The 19,121-nt window shown below is 38.2% G+C and overlaps 1 protein-coding gene across 2 annotated transcripts; it reads left to right on the forward strand.

The window, feature by feature from the left end:
• Nucleotides 1-2,567: 2,567 nt before the first annotated feature.
• On the forward strand, nt 2,568-14,519 carry N6AMT1 (N-6 adenine-specific DNA methyltransferase 1). 2 transcript variants are annotated; one of them, XM_001496200.7, is made up of 6 exons: nt 2,568-2,726; nt 4,699-4,785; nt 5,521-5,611; nt 9,028-9,111; nt 12,658-12,799; nt 13,745-14,519. In XM_001496200.7, the coding sequence occupies exons 1-6, from the start codon at nt 2,593-2,595 to the stop codon at nt 13,870-13,872; spliced, it is 666 nt and encodes a 221-aa protein (XP_001496250.5). In that variant the 5' UTR covers nt 2,568-2,592; the 3' UTR covers nt 13,873-14,519. The 2 variants fall into 2 exon arrangements, with proteins under 2 accessions (XP_001496250.5, XP_005606170.3); XM_005606113.4 differs by lacking the exon at nt 9,028-9,111.
• Nucleotides 14,520-19,121: the final 4,602 nt, after the last annotated feature.

Raw genomic sequence — 19,121 nt, forward strand, 5'->3', positions numbered from 1 at the left:
GAACTAAACAAACACCATGAAAGAGTAACACACAACTTAACGAACGAAAGAAACTTCACCAAACAAATTAGAATTTACACAGCAAACAAATGGAAACTTTGAAAATAGTATAATTGAAAACCTCAAAGGGATGAGAATGGATAATGCATCCATGAAACAAAAGATTATTATTTTTAAAAACCCTGTACTAGGGAAAAAAATGCTTACCAAATAAAATCTCAATAGATAAGCCAAAAAGAATATATTCAACCGAAGAGAGGGTATGCTAGCCGGAAGCCTAAACTTCCTTCAAAATGACAAAGAGATGGTGTAGTGGGTGCTTTGGATGTGCCATCCAGATCCCCGTTTAGGGACTGAGGCAGTCACTCCACCACTTGTTGGCGGTTGACAGCTCACAGCCAACTTTCCAGGAATTGCCCTCAGACAGAACTCCCTGCCCAAGGTTATGTCCTCCCCCCAAAGGCACATCAAGTCGCTCGCTTGGATTCAGGACTATCTGAAGGGTCGTCCCAGCTCCAGAACTCCCTGTAAGGTCAGCTGAGGACTTAGTTGCAAGTGTATCAAAGTGCAGCTTCTCCCTCTGCCCTACCCTGATTCTCTCTCTCTCACGGGTATTATCTCCTAGAGAATTTTGGCAGTAAACTTCCGGTATGCAGCTCCCCTCCTCAGAGTCTGTTTCCAGTTAGCCCAATCTAAGACAGAAAGAAAGAAGAAAAACAAAAAGAGCTGAAGACATCTAGGTCGGTTTCCGTCTGTGTGACTGGATTTCCAGGAGACAAGAACAGAGAATGGAGGGGAGGGACAATCATAGAAAAACATAGAAATATATTCCCCAGAATTGATGAAAGAGACTGATCGTATTGAAAGAGTCCATCAAGTATTCAAAAAGACAAAAAGAAAAATATATATACATATTGTATTAGTCAGTGTTCTCCAGAAACCTGATGCAGTTCAAGCCCAAAGGTTATCTGGTGTAGAATTCCCTCTTGCTCTGGGGGGGGTCAGTCTTTTGTTCTATTCAGCTCTTCAACTGATTGGATGAAGCCCACCCCCGTTATGGAGAGCAATCTGCTTTAATTAAGTCCACTGATTTAAATGTTAATCTCATCCAAAAACACTCTCACAGAAACATCCAGAACAATGTTTGACCAAATATCTGGGCACCACAGCGGTCAAACTGACACAAAATTAACCAGCACACATATAGGTATACATACACAAATGCGTCTTCTACCTTGAGACTTTCAGAAAACCAAAAATAAACACTTCCCGAATCAAAAATTAACTTATCTACAAAGGAATAAGACTCAAACTGGCATTACGTCTCATCACAGTGCTGAATATTAGGAAGACACTGGAGAAATATTTTCAAAATTCTAAAGGAGGAGCCAGCCCGGTGGCACAGCGGTTAAGTTCCCACGCACGTTCCGCTTCTCGGAGGCCTGGGGTTCGCTGGTTCGGATCCCGGGTGCGGACATGGCACCGCCTGGCAAAGGTCATGCTGTGGTAGGCGCCCCACATATAAAGCAGAGGAAGATGGGCACGGATGTTAGCTGAGGGCCAGGCTTCCTCAGCAAAAAGAGGAGGACTGGCAGTAGTTAGCTCAGGGCTAATCTTCCTCAAAAAAAAAAAAAAAATTCTAAGGGAAAGTGATTCTCAACCTAGAATTCTTTACATAACAAACTATTTCTTAGGTTGAAGAGTGAAATAAAGATCTTTGGGATATTACCATCAATAATTATTAGTAAAGAATGTATTCTAGCTAAATATGAGTCCTAGGGGAATATATAGGACACTACAGATATAAGGATCAGAGAGCCAGTAAAACAGTTAAATTCAAATCACTGTTAGCAGTTTTAAAAAATCAAAAAGTATCATCTAAACTCTCAGGTGATCTCTACATGGGAGCTGGGGTTGGGAGACACTGGAAAAAGCAGAAGTGAAAGCATGTCAGAATTTTTACCTTTATTAAAAGAAAATGTGTGTTTCAACGTTTAAGGATGAAAGAATGACAGTGAAAGGACAAAGACATATTAAGGAAATGATACAAAACAGAGCTAGATTATTAGCATTCCAAATTCAGCAGTATATTAAAAGAAAAACGCATCATCTTGCTTGAGTGAGATTTATAAAACGAGTGCTTTCGTGAGCCAACATCAGGAAGGCAATTTTTGTAATATACTGCAGTAAAAACTTAAACGAAAAGAAATCTTAATCTTAAAGCTTAAAGTTCAGTTGATGTAAAAAAAGAAAAGAAGTTTAGTAAGCATTATGTATTTTTGCAAATCTTTGCAAACTAGGAATAGAAAAAACTTCTAAATCTACAACAAAAAAAATTCCCCTTAGAAACAACAGGATGCCCTCTAATCTAACAAACTTTAATATTCTAAAGAAGAAAGCAAATGTCACTATCGCAGATTACCATGCAACCGTCTGTTTAGAAATCCCAAACAGCTTCTACTGACAAACTTGTCAGCAGCAAGTCCGGAGGCGACTCTCCGCCTCCAGCGCCCCGCCCCCACTGGCCGGCCTGCGCTCGCGCAGTTACGCATGCGCGCTTTGAGCGCGTGCGCGTGGGGCGGAGAAAGAAAGATGGCAGCGCTTGGACTCCCCACGCCACTGCATGGGCACGTGGGCCGCGGCGCCTTCAGCGACGTGTACGAGCCCGCGGAGGACACGTTCCTGCTGCTGGACGCGCTCGAGGCGGCGGCGGCCGAGTTCACGGGGTGCGAGGAGGGTGAGGGTCCCTGCGGGAGGGGGCGAGGGGTCCTCGAGCGGTGGCAGCGGAGCGCCGAGGGAAGGACTGGCGCCGCCCTCCCGGAGAGGAGGCGGGGTCGGCCCACTTCGCGACATGCGACACCAGAACGCTGTGACTCACGGTTTTCCTGTAGTTACACGGAATGAGTGTGCCAGGCATCTGCCTACCCTTGCCAACATGATGGTTTCGTCTCAGGGGCTTCATGCCTCCTTCCCAAGCCAGGATGTATCTTTTTCCTTCCAACTGTTTACTCTGAGGAACACGTGCCCGAGAGTAGCGATGTTGTAACACATCCAAAAACAAAATATCGGAAACCATTGCTGCTTATTAACATTAAAGTTTTTAGTCAATATTGAGGCCGCGTGGCATTATTAATTTACTCAATACATAAAAGCGCTCAACCAACAGAAGGGCACAAGGCAGAAAGGAGATGGTGAGACACGGCGGTGGGGAAGTATATTTGAACCCAGTGAATAGCTTACCCAGCTCTGCAGCGACAGCCGTTAGCCACATACGGCTACTGAGCACTTAAACTGTGGCTGGTGCGACAGAGGAACCGAATTTTTCATGTAATTGTAAAAAATTTAAATAGTTAAATACAACTAGTAATCTCTAGCACCTTATGTTAAAATCGACTTGTTGAAATGCTTGCTGTGAATTTCAAATTACATAAAAAATGAGCACCTCCGTGTAACTTTTTTAATAACAGGAATTTGGGTAATTAGATTTATTTGGAGATCAAGACTTGAAATGGGTTTTCTCAGGATGAAACAAACAGCTGTCAGCCTTCAAAGATGTATATCGTGTTTATTTATCCCTCTTAAACTTGGTCGGATTTTTCCATGTATAAGATGTCCCAACTCTTATTAGTGTTTCATTGTAAACGATGGAACTTTTGGATTTACTGGAAAATAGAGTGGAACAGAACTGTTTTATAACTTGTCTTTTATTCTCAAGATATCCCAGAAAGGTTTACAAGCACAGATTGCATTGCAAAGTATGCTGTAAAAGGAGCTGATTTTGTTATAAAGTCTTGGATATTTCTGGTCTTGGAATTCTAATCATTTATGAGACCATGATAGTTATTTTCAAATAGAAGCCACCTGGTAGGATTCAACCAAGCCTTCTACAGCATGATAAAGCTTGTCGGATGTGTAGACTAGTTCCAAAAGTGAGAAACCCTGAGAGTTTGTTGTGAGTAGTTGGGATATTAGGTGCTAGAGAGGCCGCTAAATCCTATCAAACCTATTTCTGTAATGGGGATAATTGGTCCTTTTGATGCATATATAAGATTATAGGCAAGGACATAAATTTAATTGAAGGACAAAATACAGTAGAATGAATTTATTATATTCAATAGCATTCTTAAGATTATTATAAGATCAGACATTTGGGTATTTTCCCAATTCAGCATATAGCTGTAAAAATTAAGGAATTTCTTTGCTGTAAATTTATTATCAGTAGATTGGGGGAACTGTTTTTCCCCTAGGGTGTGCTGATGGATTTATGAATTACTTTAAAATGATAGAGAAACATCACTCATAAATATTTTAATAATACTAACCATCATTGTAGGAAATGCTAAACTAGGAGCTCCTGTGGAAAGGGCTGATGTGTTTCATATTAATATTTTCAACCCTAAGTTAGCATTCCATAGTTTTTGTGTAGTGTTTTATAGAAATTCACTGAAAGCCATCTATTATGTTTTAATGTTTTACAGACTTAAATTATACACCAAAAATTTTAACAATTTTGAGTTATGCAATATTAAATGAGCATGACATGGTTGTTGGAAATTAGCTTATTTGTAAATTTCTATTTCCATATATTTACAGGTGAAGGATGATGCTGGAGAAATAGACATTAAAAGTAGCATGAGTTTTTTGTGATGTATATTTTAATCCTGCTGTACTAATGTTTATTTTATTTTGTTTTTTTAGAGTGGAAATATGCCTTGAAGTAGGATCAGGGTCTGGAGTGGTATCTGCATTCCTAGCCTCTATGATAGGTCCTCAAGCCTTGTACATGTAAGTGTAAGTATATGAAATTCATCCACATCTTCCACTAAGAGATTGGCTGTGGGTATGATTGCTTGAATGAAGGCATTTTTGTAAGTAAATAATATGTATCTGATAGTGTCTATTTAAGTATAGTAAGGACTCAGATTGCAAATTATGCTTCCTTAAAAGTTATAACTGTATGTTCAAAACTGTTCCATCATACTACATAATTATAAACGCAGCATAATAATTATAAGACATCTCTAAATTTGAACTTTTGTTCGGGTAAATAATTTGGTTATCAGAAAAAAGTTACTAAAATTTTTTTTAGAAAATTTGAGAATATAGAAAGTATAAAGAAGAAAATAAAAATCTCCTATAAATTTTACCACACACAGTCCAAGTGTGTTTCCCCTATTTTCATTTCCTATGTTTTTCATTTAGCATTGTATCATGAGCATTTTCCTTTCAAAACTTCCTTTTAAGTTTCATTTTGGTGGTTGCATAGTATTCCGTTGCTGGATTCATAACCTGGTAAATTACTTCAGATATGTGTGTAGGTGTATTCTACTCTTGAATATTACATTAATCTTTTCCATCAATATAACAAATATTTGTCCTATTTCTATTTGCCATTGTTAAAGCCTTCTAATTTTTTTTCTAAATCTGCTTTATATAAAAGGAATGGAACATTCCCTGAATTTTAGTAACAGGCTGGTATCATAGACATGGGCTATAGTTTTCTTTCTTTTCTGTTTACAGGTGCACTGATATCAACCCTGAGGCAGCAGCCTGCACCCTGGAGACAGCCCGCTGTAACAGTGTCCACATTCAACCAGTAATTACAGATTTGGTGAGCTATTAATCCTTGTCCAATAATAATTCATTTCCTTTTCAAATAAGTTAAGATCAAGATGATTTAGGTCAAAGAAACTTAAGTGATTAATGAATTAGCTTTTAACCCACTAAACAGTATACCACATAATTTACAAATTCTTAACTGACATGATCCATCTTTTCACAATTCAAAGGGACTTTCCATCAGTTTTTGTAGATCAGGCATGTTTTGATCAGAAACGATAGTCCAGTTCAAACTGAAATAAAAAGAGTGGCTGGCTTCACGCACAGCTGGCTCCAGGAATTCAAATGATGTTACAGGCATCTTTTTCTTAGCTCTGAACTTCTCTCTGGTGGCTCTATGCCTAGGCAGTCTTTCCCTTCATGATATCAAGATGTTTGCATGTCTCTGTCTTATTTCTCAGCAACCTCCCACAGAAAGATACCCTTTCTATTCAGTTACTCTAGCAGAATCCCCAGAATGAGTATCGTTTGTATCCACTTGGGTCGTGTGCCTCTCTCTCAGTGTCATACGTGGTCAGAGGGGATTAGAATAGGGACGTGATTGGCTTAGGCCTGAGGCATAGTCCCACCCTGGCAGCTGGATTTCGATGCGCCCCACCCAGCCACTTGGATTGAGAATGAGCGGAGGTAGAGCTTCCCCAGTCAAAGTCAAGGAGATGTAATCAGAGGAGAGGGGGCAGGGCTCCTGCACAGGTGAAAGCAGATGACAACTGCAGAAGCATCGTTCTATTTTAACACATCATCCGTTTTTCAGGTGCAGTTCTTTAAATACTGTAGATTATATTAGTAAAACTTAGATAATTTTGGAATTTTTTTAATTACAAATGTGAAATGCCTTTTTATAAGGAAATATAATAGCATGTACCAGGTGGGCCTAAGAAATATAAAATGCTTTCTGTGCTTCTTGACCTGTATTATTCTCTTCCTGTTAAGGCTAGTTAGCATTTCTCTTTTTTAAACCCACAAATGATTTTGAAGCTTAGAAGGAATTAAGCCAAAGATGTAAGAAATTCTTTACGTATTACTAGAAATTTTTCTGCTGTTAAAAACTAGATTAATTTAGGTACACTTCTATTTAAACTAAGAGTTAAAGGGCTCTGAATATTATGTGCCTCTTGCATGAATAAAGTGCGTTTTGCTGGACGGATTTAAAATGTCTTGTCAGAGGCCTTTTTTGCTTACTTCTCAATTCTTAGAAATCTTCTAGTGCTCTGGGACTATCCAGAAGCTGAATATGGATGGGTGAGGGATACCTGTAATTAGACTTTATAGCTAGCCCACAGTGACTTTCTTATGTAAATCCATTTTCTTTTTAACTTCATAATTTTCTGTATTTTTAATATCAATTTTTCCCTTTATTTAAAATCCAGCACTACAATGATTACTAGTATATAGTACCTTAGGACCATCATAAATAGCTACAAAGCAAATTCTTTTCTAGTTTCCTTACTCAACATTTGTGGAAAATTACACTTTGGACTTTTTTAACAATTTAAGAAACTTAAATTCTTTATGGAATTGACAACAAAGCTTTTGGTTGTTTCGCATGTATTTCCTCACTTTCCAACATCATTACTAGAAGGTAACAGCAGAGTGACTAGTCATCTTTCTACTTGCAGACAAAGATACACCTGAATTACTTCCCCCAAAGGATTCTCTTTTCTCTTTTTAAATGAATAGTGAAGAAAACTTACCTCTGTAATGTCCCTTCAAAGCTACTATTCATGTGTTCTCCCTGAACTGCACAGGTAACTGGCTTATTAAGATGCTGTAGATGGGATTGCTTTTAGAAACCTGGATAAAATGGAATTCTCAGGCTTGTTTCACAATGTATGTAAGTAGCTCAGTGATGTGCCCACTACTTAGATAGTATGACTGAGTATTAAAATAACTTGGAATCCCATGATATAAAAGCTGTTCTCTCTTTAATTCTCCTTCAGCCATTCTGATTCCATCTAGGAGAAGGTCTTAGTTTGGTGCCGTTCTTTAACACCTTTTAAGCACTTACAAATGCCCGTTTAACAAAGAGAGAGCAGGCCTAGGTCACTGTTAGACTGGCAACAGTAACTATAACAATAACACACTTTCATTTTTATTGCATTTATTCTCGTGTTCATTTCTATTTCCAGGAAGTACTGATTTTCCATTAATGGAAACGTAATGTAAGTCTTCTTTTACAGCAAATTTATTTAACCAAAAAAGGTCCATTTAAAGAAAAATATCCAGGGGGCTGGCCCCTTGGTGTAGTGGTTACGTTTGGTGCACTCTGCTTCAGCAGCCTAGATTTGCTGGTTTGGATCCCAGGCACGGAGCTACACCACTTGTCAGCATGTTGTGACAGTGACCTACATACAAAATAGAGGAAGATTGGCCCAGATATTAGCTCAGGGACAATCTTCCTCAAGCAAAAAAAGAGGAAGATTGGCAACAGATGTTAGCTCAGGATGAATCTTCCTCATCAAAAAATTAAGATTAAAAATAAAGAAAAATATCCAGTAAATAATGGTAGTAACCTGTGCATATATGGGAAACATGGCGAGAATGATAATAAAATAACTAGCACTCTGGACACTACCTTGAGGTACTGCAGTTAGTCCATCTCAAGAAACAGGCTCAGAAGTCATGGCTAAGAGTCAGTACAAAGTGATAATTGAAGGAAATGGCTTTAGGGGTGAGAACGCAACAGATACCATATTTTTACTTTCCTGTGCCTGTGAAGATACAGGATGACATGATCAGACATGATTCTTTAAATACTTATTTAATTCAGTCAGAGGAATACTTTAGCCCTAAATGCACTTTCTTTAAAACGACACTTTCTTTGTTCCATAGAAAATTGTACCCAGTTTAAAGATTTATAAAACGCCAACTGATGTTTCCAGTATCTCTTCCCACCATTTTCAGTCCTTTCTTTCTTTGATATCTAATTGTTTCAGTCAGTAAATTTATGAGTAATTAAAGACATAGAAAGCAAAAAAAAAAGTCCACCTTCTGATGTTTTCTATCATTTCATAAAATATTTCTCTTGCTTATAGAAAATAAATCTTTAAGTTAGCAGCTATAACTTTAGAGTTGTGTACAAATCTACATAGAACACAGGGAAGCTTGCCTCTGACTTATTTTATCTTCTAAGAGTGAACCCAGAGTGTCACCGTATAAGCTGTCGAGGAGCGGAGGCTTTCTGCAACATTTTGTGTTCATTCTAATAAATAGTTTAATTTCCTTATTTTTAGGTAAATGTGTATAATTTTTGTGTGGATGAAAATGTAAAAATATTTATGTCTATTTCTATCTACAGTTTTGGCCTTCTAACACATTTTTTTCTGGAACATGGGAGAGTATTTTTAAAGACTTATTTGTCTATTTAATTGTGAGTCTGCCCTAAAATTCTGACTGTTGAACATTTAGGTCAAAGGCTTGCTACCAAGATTGAAGGGAAACGTTGATCTTTTGGTGTTTAATCCTCCCTATGTAGTGACTCCACCTGAAGAGGTAAATCTTACAACAGATCTTTAATTGCTAATATTTTCAGCTATTTTCTCTCTAAAATCAAATGGATGTAATCATGTGACATCAGTCAGCTGCCAATTAACACAGACTGCTCTGATTTTACTCCTAATTGTCAATAAGGGGTACTATCGGTAGACATAGGAAAAGAACCTAAAACTAATGGAAATACAAACTGTGACCCATATTCATCCTTAAAAATCCCATCCAGATCAGGCCATGGTGTTTAAATTCGTGTGTGTGTGTGTGTGTGTGTGTGTGTATCCTTTATCACGAATGACAAATTTGCAAAACAAAATATTGTTAATCAACCTTAAATTCACATGGGAATTCTTTCTGAAGGTCTCAGGTTTCCCCCTTTCACAGGTATTATTAGGGAAGTTTGGGGTGGGGAACCAATTCTCATTTCAGGTAGGGAAAAGAAATAATCTTGAAATATATGATTTTAAAAATCTCACTAGTGAAGGGATAAGTCATATTAACCATTTCCCAATTTAAAGAGAGAATTTTCAAGGCAGACAAAGTTTAATAATGGACTGAGGTTAGCTTTCCTTTGAATTATGTACCTACTTTATTCATTGATGATCTTTCTCTGGCAAGGATGATAAATATTGCACTTACCTCTGCCAGGATGGAAGAGGTCTATATAGCTGCTATTAATACTGATGGCAATTAAGCAACTAAGAAACTTGCTCTGCTGACATATGAACTCATATGAGAAGGAAAGTCATTGTCATAAGGTGAACAGCACTTGAGGGAAATGCAACTTAATAAAACTCTTTAGGAAAGGACTATGAGAATAAGTATCAAGGGTGATAGAAATGTTGCAGCCCAATAATCTCAGTCCTTGAGATCTAATTTAAGAAAATCACCAATAGAATAAAAGTTGAAATTCACAAAAATATGTTTATTACATCTTTATTTATGATGGCAAATAATATGAACCCATATATGTAACAGAAGAGAAACTCTTAAGTAAATCGTGGTCTATCAGGTCTACTACTGGAAAGTCTAGTGAATAAGGAGATTCTGGGAACGTGGGGACATGAATGGGCTTCCTTTCGCCCACATTCCACCTACTATGCGCTTGCTTCTCCTGAGCCATACAGCTGCTGGGGCATAGAGATGATTGAGCATAGGCAATGCCCTGGGCTCTGTTACAGTCCCAACAGAGAGAGCTAGTGTCATAATTTCCATGAGGTGAGCAATTAGCTGGAGACTGCAGCACAGCAAAGATTTCCTAGAGCTTATATATATATATCTTTTTTTTTTTGAGGAAGATTAGCCCTGAGCTAACATCTGCCAATCCTCCTCTTTTTGCTGAGGAAGACTGGCCCTGAGCTAACATCCGTGCCCATCTTCCTTAACTTTATATGTGGGATGCCTACCATAGCATGGCTTGCCAAGCGGTGCCATGTCCATACCTGGGATCCCAACCGGCAAACCCCGGGCTACCGAAGCAGAACATGCGAACTTAACCACTGCGCCACTGGGCCGGCCCGTATCCTAGAGCTTAAAAATATGTTTTACAAAGTAAAACATTAGGAAATGAATTAGAAGAGGATGTGGTCTTTTGTTAAGATCTGAATCAGTGGTCTGGAAACCAGGTGAAAGAAATATTTCAGTGCCCAGAGCATGAAGATAAAAAGAAGGAAATCATGAAGTTAACAGACAAGAGACTTAGAGGTGAGATCCAGGAGACAGAATATACAAATAATAGGAGTTTGTGCATATAAAAGACTGTGGCCGCAGTTACTAGTATATCCAGAAACATGGGGTCACATGCTGTTGGTTTGTGCCTGTGACATATCAAGGATCAGGAGCAGGCATAGCAAGGCCCAGGTCAGGAAGGCAGCAAACCACCAAACATGACTCCTCTCTGTGAAGACGGAGAGTCTCCTCTGTGCCTGTAAGAATGTGGCTGGTGCCAGGAGATCTTCCCGGAGGGTCATTTCTAGTGCAAGCAGATAAACCCAGCTGAGCATCCCTGGGGAGGCATCTAAACGGGGTCCAGCACAGAGGGGTCCTAGTCCATACTGGAACAGAATGTCGGGAGACAGACTTGGCAAAGGCTGTCATCACCATGCACTCTGTCCACAGACCACTTTACCTGGTAAAACATCCAGAGAATGGGCTCTACCAAAATAAGGGAGTAAACCAAGGAAAAGGAAGACATGAGTCCCAGAAAAAGAGGGCATTCTAGGAATGCCAGGAAAGGGAAGGCTCCAAGAGGAAAGGCCAACAAAGAAACAGAGGAACTGATAAATTCCCTAATGTGATTAACTCTGGAAAATTGTATTGTGAAGCTTAAGATAGATATGAGAGTAATTTAAATTAGATGCAAACAAGTAAGCAAATGGACACAGTGAATGCCTATCAATAACTGAATAAGATATGATAGGTGTCCACTGTAAAATATTGTGCAGCCATTAAAAGAGGAAATTACTACTATACCTGATCACTTGAAGAGATTTCCATAAAGTGTTGTTGAGTGAGAAAAGCAAGATACAGGTAAGAATGTAGAATAGAATCCTGTCTTTGTAAAACATGGACAAGAAGAAAAACTGTGCGTGTGTGTGTGTGTGTGTGTGTGTAGAAGATGGGGGAGGGGCAGACAAGCAAAACAGTAAAAGGGAGAAGTATAGTTTTTCTGAAGCAGGTGTATGAACATATTTCTCTTATTTGTAAAATTATATATATACATGGTTATAGGTATAAAGAGATTATTTTTCATAGTGAAACATATGCCATGTTGAATGAATAAGAGCAGAAGGCACCATTGTATGTAAATAATTTAAACTAAAATATGGACAAAAACCATTTTGAAGGAAATAGAAAATAATTGTATTAGGGTTAAAGTAGTTTTTGAGTGATTTTTTTCCAAAATATTCTTTAGTTTTAAAAACAATATATAATGGTAAGGATCTAAAGATTTTTAATGCTATATAAACTCTGGGGTTTTGTTTCTACGACATAATTAGATCATAGGAAAAAGTGCTTCAGTGCGCTTTATGTAACACACAGGTTCCTGAGAAAGGTCTCTGTGGTTCATACCATAATCTAGTAGACTGCCAGATGCGCTGGGGCCTTTGAAACCTTGCTTCTGCAAAGGAGATCTCGTATGCTACAAGTTCTCCCTTCTAGTTTAGGCGTTGTATTAATAGTAACAGGTATTATTAAGCCCTTAATATGTGCAGGGCACTGTTCTCAAACTTTAAATATACTCCTTCATTTATTCCTAACAGTGGACAAAAGCAATTTTTTATCATTTTTCTAATTTTACAAATTAAACTATTGTTTTCTAATTTTACAGATAAGGGAGGAAACTAATTCACAAAGATGACAAACTTACAGAAGATCACACATGCTAGGGAATGGTGGGGCTCAGATTCAACCTTACTGCCCCTTCAGCAGCAGTAAAGGATAAGATATACACTTGTTTGCTGAATGTTACTTGTCAAAAAGATTCAGTTTGTGATTCTCAGTGTAATTTGACTTAAGTCAAAACAAAATCTTTCTAATTGGTCACAGGTAGGAAGTCACGGAATAGAGGCAGCCTGGGCTGGTGGCAGAAATGGTCGAGAAGTCATGGACAGGTTCTTTCCGCTGGTTCCAGATCTCCTTTCACCAAGAGGATTATTCTATTTAGTTACCATTAAAGAAAACAATCCAGGTAATTCAGACCAGTTGATCTTTCAACCATGTACATTGCTGAAACCAAAGTTAATGATATCAAAGGCTATAATTTATAAAGTAACCTGGAATATTAATGAATATAATCACTGCCAATGGCTAATACAGACATAACATTCATGTTGAAAGAGGAGAGAGATTTTTGAGAGGTAGATTTTTCTGGTTTCAAAAAGTACCGTCTTTTGAGGGGTGGCGGGAGGAGTTTTCTCCCTAATTCTTAAAGTAATGTTCAAATACAAAATCAGTAATGTCTTCATCTCTAACACCTCACCCTCAATATTGTGAATATTGTCTCCACCTTCTAGCCTTCATGCCCTTGACAGTTCTGCTATATATTCCTGAGTTCATCCGAAGTTTTATCGTGAAACTTCATGGTAGGTAGAAGTGCTATCTTCTACCTTGGATCCTCAGCCCCTCACGTCACGCCCTGATTACTAGGGGTTTTTTTGGTAACTCCATTTTCTTAGTTCAGTCTTTTTAGTGTTATTTGTTTACAAGAAGAAAATTTTGCTTTTGTTCAATACTGCTGAAAGAAATAAGCTACTCAATGTGCTACCACTTTGCAATGTCATTAGATGGTCTGCCCATATCCCCATTGACATTTTTCATCCAAAAGGAAGGATATAGAGCAGAAAATGGAGCCGAGTAACTAAAAAATAATCATTGAATGTAGTGACAAGTATGATTAATGTTTCCATTAAGTCTAGAGTAGGCTACCACAGCATTCAGTCCGATTAGAATTCTCAGCAACACCTTGAAAATCCAGAGTGCTCTCATCTATCTGAAGTCCAAGTTCACTTCAGTAGATATTCACATGGTACACATTGTTTGCTCAGATGAACAGAATTCTTAAACTGTTAGTGATCATACACACTTCACCAAATGACGTAATTGGATTTTCCCTTTGTTTTAATTTTCCTTTTAGAAGAAATTCTGAAAACAATGAAGACGAAAGGTCTACAAGGGACCACTGCACTTTCCAGGCAAGCAGGCCAAGAGCTCCTTTCTATCCTCAAGTTCACAAGGTCCTCACATACAGGGGGTGCTCCTTGAAGCTGAATGCTTTCCGCATATTTTGAAGCTCAAGTCATTTCTCGGTTAACAAGTAAAATGGTCAGAAATTTGTGGTACAGAAAATGGTGAAGGGTAGGGCATTCCCTTTTACCCAGGAATCAGGCCTACAGAAATATTTGCACAAGTGCAAGTAAAAAAAAAAAATATATATATATATATATATATATATATGAAGTATATAATTTGCATTTTATATATTATATATATTACATACACAAAATATATATATAAAAGTTATATCATACATGAGAGGATGTTCATTTCAGCATTACTTGTAACAGCAAAACAATGAAGTTGCCTAAATGTCCATCAGTAAGGAATTACAGTATATCACTGTTACTGAACAGGAGTGACATATGCAGCCATTAAACGTGAGTCAGGTCTGTATACACTGACTAGAAGGGGTTCATGATGTACTACTGAGTGAAAAAAAACAAGTTTCAAAACAGTATTAATCTTTATGTATATTTTTGAAAAACCTACAGAGAATATGTTTGTATGTGTATATAAGAAATTCTCAGAAGATAAATAATAGGGAAATAGAGGAACTTTCACTCTTCTGTGGTGGCATTTGCACAATGATAATGTATTATTTTTATAATTAAAAAGTTTTTTATTTAAAAAAATTTTAAATTTACCTTACCCTCACTTGCTTGTTGTCTCCATTCCACTTCTGTTATTCAGAATGCCTTCTGCCTCTATTCTTCTCCCTGGTCAGATTTTTCCTACCTTTTATCCCCTGTCATATATTTCTGTTTTCTTCTTGCACATATGTTGCAAACTGCTTTCATTTTTTCTTAGATCAGGGAGAGTTGTATGTAAATAAACTCACCATTCTTAAGTTAGTCACATTTTTAAAAGCTCACGTGTCTTTCAAGAAATGGCAGATTAACTTTACTAAATTTGGGGACTTCTCTAACTTCCACACCATTTAAAATACATTTATCAAAATTAGTGAGCAGGACTGTGTAGGATCAAAGTGAGAGGAATCTAGAATTTATTTTTAATTTTGTTACATTCAGAATCACCAGATGAAACTTTTAAGATTACAGATTCCTAAACCCACCATAGACCCATGGAATCCTCTGCTGCCCAGACCTAAAACCTGTATGTTTAAAAGTGTACTTGCCCAAGCCAGCCCTGATGGCCCAGTGGTTAAAGTTTGGCGCACTCTGCTTTGGCAGCCTGGGTTCAATTCCCAGGTGCAGAACCACACCACTCTCCTGTCAGTAGCCATGCTGTGGCGGTGGCTCACATAGAAGAACCAGAAGAACTTAGGACTATACACAACTATGTACTGGGGCTTTTGGGGGGTTGCGGGGAGAAGAAGGAAGAAAGTTGGCAACAGATGTTAGCTTAGGGCAAATCTTCCCCTGCAAAAAATAAATAAATAAAGAGCTTGCAACACAGTATCTAGGTACATGCTGGCTGAATTACTTTAAAAAAAAAAAAAAAAATGTACTTCCCAGTATTTCTTAAGGCAGCCTGCCAAATTTTAGAACTGTTACTTTAAATAGCACTTTCATTTAATCCTTAGGACAGTCCACAAAAAGGATACAATCCTCCTCCTTTGAAGTTCAGAAAGGTTAAATAACTTGCTCAAAGAAGCACGGTAGTAAAGGGTTAAGCTGGTATGACAACTTCAGACAGATCTGACTCCAAAAGCTGTCTTTCCCTTTGCTTATGCTGCTCTTAGCAGCCAAAATTAGTATTTACTTGAATCTAATACTGTAAATAGATTTGCCCTTCCCAGAAATAGTGTCATCTGAAATCTTATAACAAATAACCTCTTGTATCCCAGAAGGGGAAAAAAAAAAGATAAATACCTTCTTGGAATTTTATTGTGGGCTTTTAGTCATAACTTTGGGAAATGGGCTCCTGAATAGTTTTTCAAATAATGTTTAAAATACTTTTAAAGTTAGCTTAGAGGACTTCTATCAACATAGGAGACTAAAAACATAGAAATGCTACATAAAAGACACCAGAAACTTCGCATACATACCTGTTAGGGACTAAATTGTGCCCTCCCCAGAGTCATGCGTTGAAGCCCAAGTCCCCAGTACCTCAGAATGTGACTGTATTTGGAAATAGGGCCTTTAAAGAGAGAAATAAGTTCAAATGAGGCCATTAGGGTTGGCCCTAGTCCCGTCTGCTGGTGTCCTTGTAAGAAAAGGAGAATAGGACACACAAGAGATGCCAGGGATGCGTGCACACGGAGGAAAGACCATGTGAGGACACTGAGAAGGTGGCCATCTACAAGCCATGGAGAGAGGTCTCAGGAGGAGCCAACCCTGCTGAGACCTGATCTTGGACTTCTAGACTCCAGAACTGTGAGAAAATACCTCTGCTCTTTGAGCCCCCAAGCCCGAGGTGTTTTGTCCTGGCAGCCATAGCAAACTAATAGCCAAAGGCAAGGAAATCCCTGCATTCTGCAAACGATGACAGCAATACTGGTGTGAAAGGTGGATGCTGATGTCATGGTGAGCAATGAGAACTGTGGCCCTGAGCCTGCATGAGGAGAGCGGCAGATCTAGCTCCCTTGGCATTAAAAAGAGCTGCTGATAGATAGATAGATACATAGATAGATAATGATAGATAGGTATAGTTAGATAGGTAGGAGATTGATAGATAACATAGATAGATAGGCCCTGTTTCCAAATACAGTCACATTCTGAGGTACTGGGGATTAGGGCTTTATATATATATAAAGAGGACCTGTAAAACCACATCATTTGGCCCAAGTGAAGTAGCAAAAAAATTAACTTTGTCTGGACCTTGAATGGAAAGAAAAATAGTAATGATCTATGAGAAATCAGACCCCAGGTCTGTGTTACACTCTGCTGTAGGATTTAATTTATACTGTTTGTGTGCAGCAGCAACATTAACATGAAAAAATTAACATTAAAATTATCTAGACCATCCATCACCAAGAAGTTAAGTACAATCAATGAGAGCAGAAAAAAACAAGAATTGGACACCTAAGGAATATAAATAGTGGAACTGTTATAGTGAGATTATAAAATGTTTGAAATATTTAAAGAATTAATGTAATCACAAAGAAAAGTGCTCAAGAAGATACTATTTGTAAAGAACAAATCCAAGGCAGCTTTTAAAAATGAGAAATAGAATTCCCAAAATCAAAAACCACGATGGGCAGGGTAAACTGATAGCTAAAAAGGCAATTAGTGAACTGAAAGAAGTTCACAGAATGCAGTCCAGAGACACAAAAAGAGAAAGTATTAAGGAAAAATAATGACTATGGAGGATATAATGAGAAAGTCTAGCAAAACCAGAGTCCCAAAAAACTTAATAGAGGCAGTATTTGGAAAAATAACGGCTAATATTTTTCCAGAATTGACATTAAAAAAAAAAGAAATCCATGGGGCCGGCCCCGTGACCGAGTGGTTAAGTTCCTGCACTCTGCTTCAGCAGCCAAGGGTTTCGCCAGTTCAGATCCTGGGCGCCGACATGGCACAGCTCATCAGGCCATGCTGAGGCAGTGTCCCACATGCCACAACTAGAAGGACCCACAACTGAAAAAATATGCAACTATGTAGTGGGGGGATTGGGGGAGAAAAAGCAAAAAAGAAGATTGGCAACAGTTGTTAGCTCAGGTGCCAATCTTTAAAAAAAAAAATCCTGGAAGCACAAACAGGGTAAAGGTGACATTGCAAAACACCAAAGGCAAAGAGATCTTAAAAGGCAGTCAAAAGGAAGTTACAAATCACTATTGAGCAGGGGTCAGCAAACTGTTCTTGTAAATAAAATATTAGAACACAGCCGTGCCCCTTCATTGGTGTATTGCCTGTGGCTGCTTTGGCCTACAGTGGCAGAGCTGAGCAGTTGCAGCAGAAACCACGGAAACCATAGCCCACAAACCGCAAAACAGTTATTATCTGTCCCTTTAATATGTTTGCCAACCCCTGCCATAAAGGAACTATAATTAAAATAACAACAGACTTCTCAAACAGCAACAATGGAAGCCAGAAGCCAGTGGAAAAACATCTTCAAAGTGTTGAGAATGATTCACCTATTGTGTTCCCAGCAAACCTTCACAAATGAGGGTTTACAAAGTAACGTTTACAGATAAAAATGAGGGAGTTTACCAACAAGAGGTCTACAATAAAGGAAGCTTCAACACATATATTTCAGGAAAAAGGAAAAAGCCCAGAGATCTCAAATGAAAGAATTACTGATGGCAAATAAAATGGGAACTATGTATGTAAATGCAAAAAACATTACATTAAATATTACTAATAATTAGAGTGTGATTTATGTGGTTTGAAAATAAGTAAAATACTGTACAGTTGCATATAAATTAGGTAGGACATTTTGACTAGGGTGAAAGTGCTCTCAATTCTTTGTATTCTTCAGGAGGTAAGGATTTTACTTAATTTTAAGTTAAATATTTAAGTATTGTAGGCTGAATAGCAACCCACAAAGACATCCACGTCCTAGTCCCTGGAACCCTGTTCACATAACTTTATATGGCAGAAGACTCTTCACAGATGTGATTAAGTTTAGGATTTTGAGATGGGGAGAGCATCCTGGAGCAAGTGTCGTATAAGAGAGAGGCCGAGGGAGAGTTTAATAAAAAGAGGAGGCGGTATTATGACGCTGCTGGTTTCGAAGATGGAGAAAGGGATCATGAGCCAAGGAGTGCAAGGAATGAGCTCTGGAAGCTAGAAAATGCAAGGAAACAGTTCTCCCCGGAGCTTCCCAAGGGAGTGTGGCCCTGCTGACACCTTGGTTTTGGCCCAGAGAAGCCATTTCAGGCTTCTGGCCCCCAGAACTGTAAATCAATTTCTGTTGTTCAGAGCCACTGAGGTTGTGGTAATTTGTTACAGCAGCCATAGGAAACGAATACAGCATGGTCAAAGTTCAAGGGTAACCAGCTAAATAGTAGGAACAGGAGAGGAAAACAGCAAATTAGAAAATGAAAAGCCTCACTTAAAGAAAAAAAAGGCAGAAAAAGACCATCCAAAGGTGAAGTGCTGTAATTTAGACAATCTCAGTTCTCCAAGTGGTTACATTAAACTCACTAAATAGACACGTTATGATTGAATTCACTTAAATTTTCAATTATAGATTATAAGAGACTCATCTAAGTACATTTTAAGATGGGAAATAGAAAGATGGAAAAACTTAACAAACTGAGATAGCTACATTAACAGCTGACTGGACTGGATTGAACACTGTCCTCCCACAAATTCATGTCCAGCTGGAAC

Source organism: Equus caballus, chromosome 26 (genome assembly GCF_041296265.1).
Source record: "Equus caballus isolate H_3958 breed thoroughbred chromosome 26, TB-T2T, whole genome shotgun sequence".
NCBI lineage: Eukaryota > Metazoa > Chordata > Mammalia > Perissodactyla > Equidae > Equus > Equus caballus.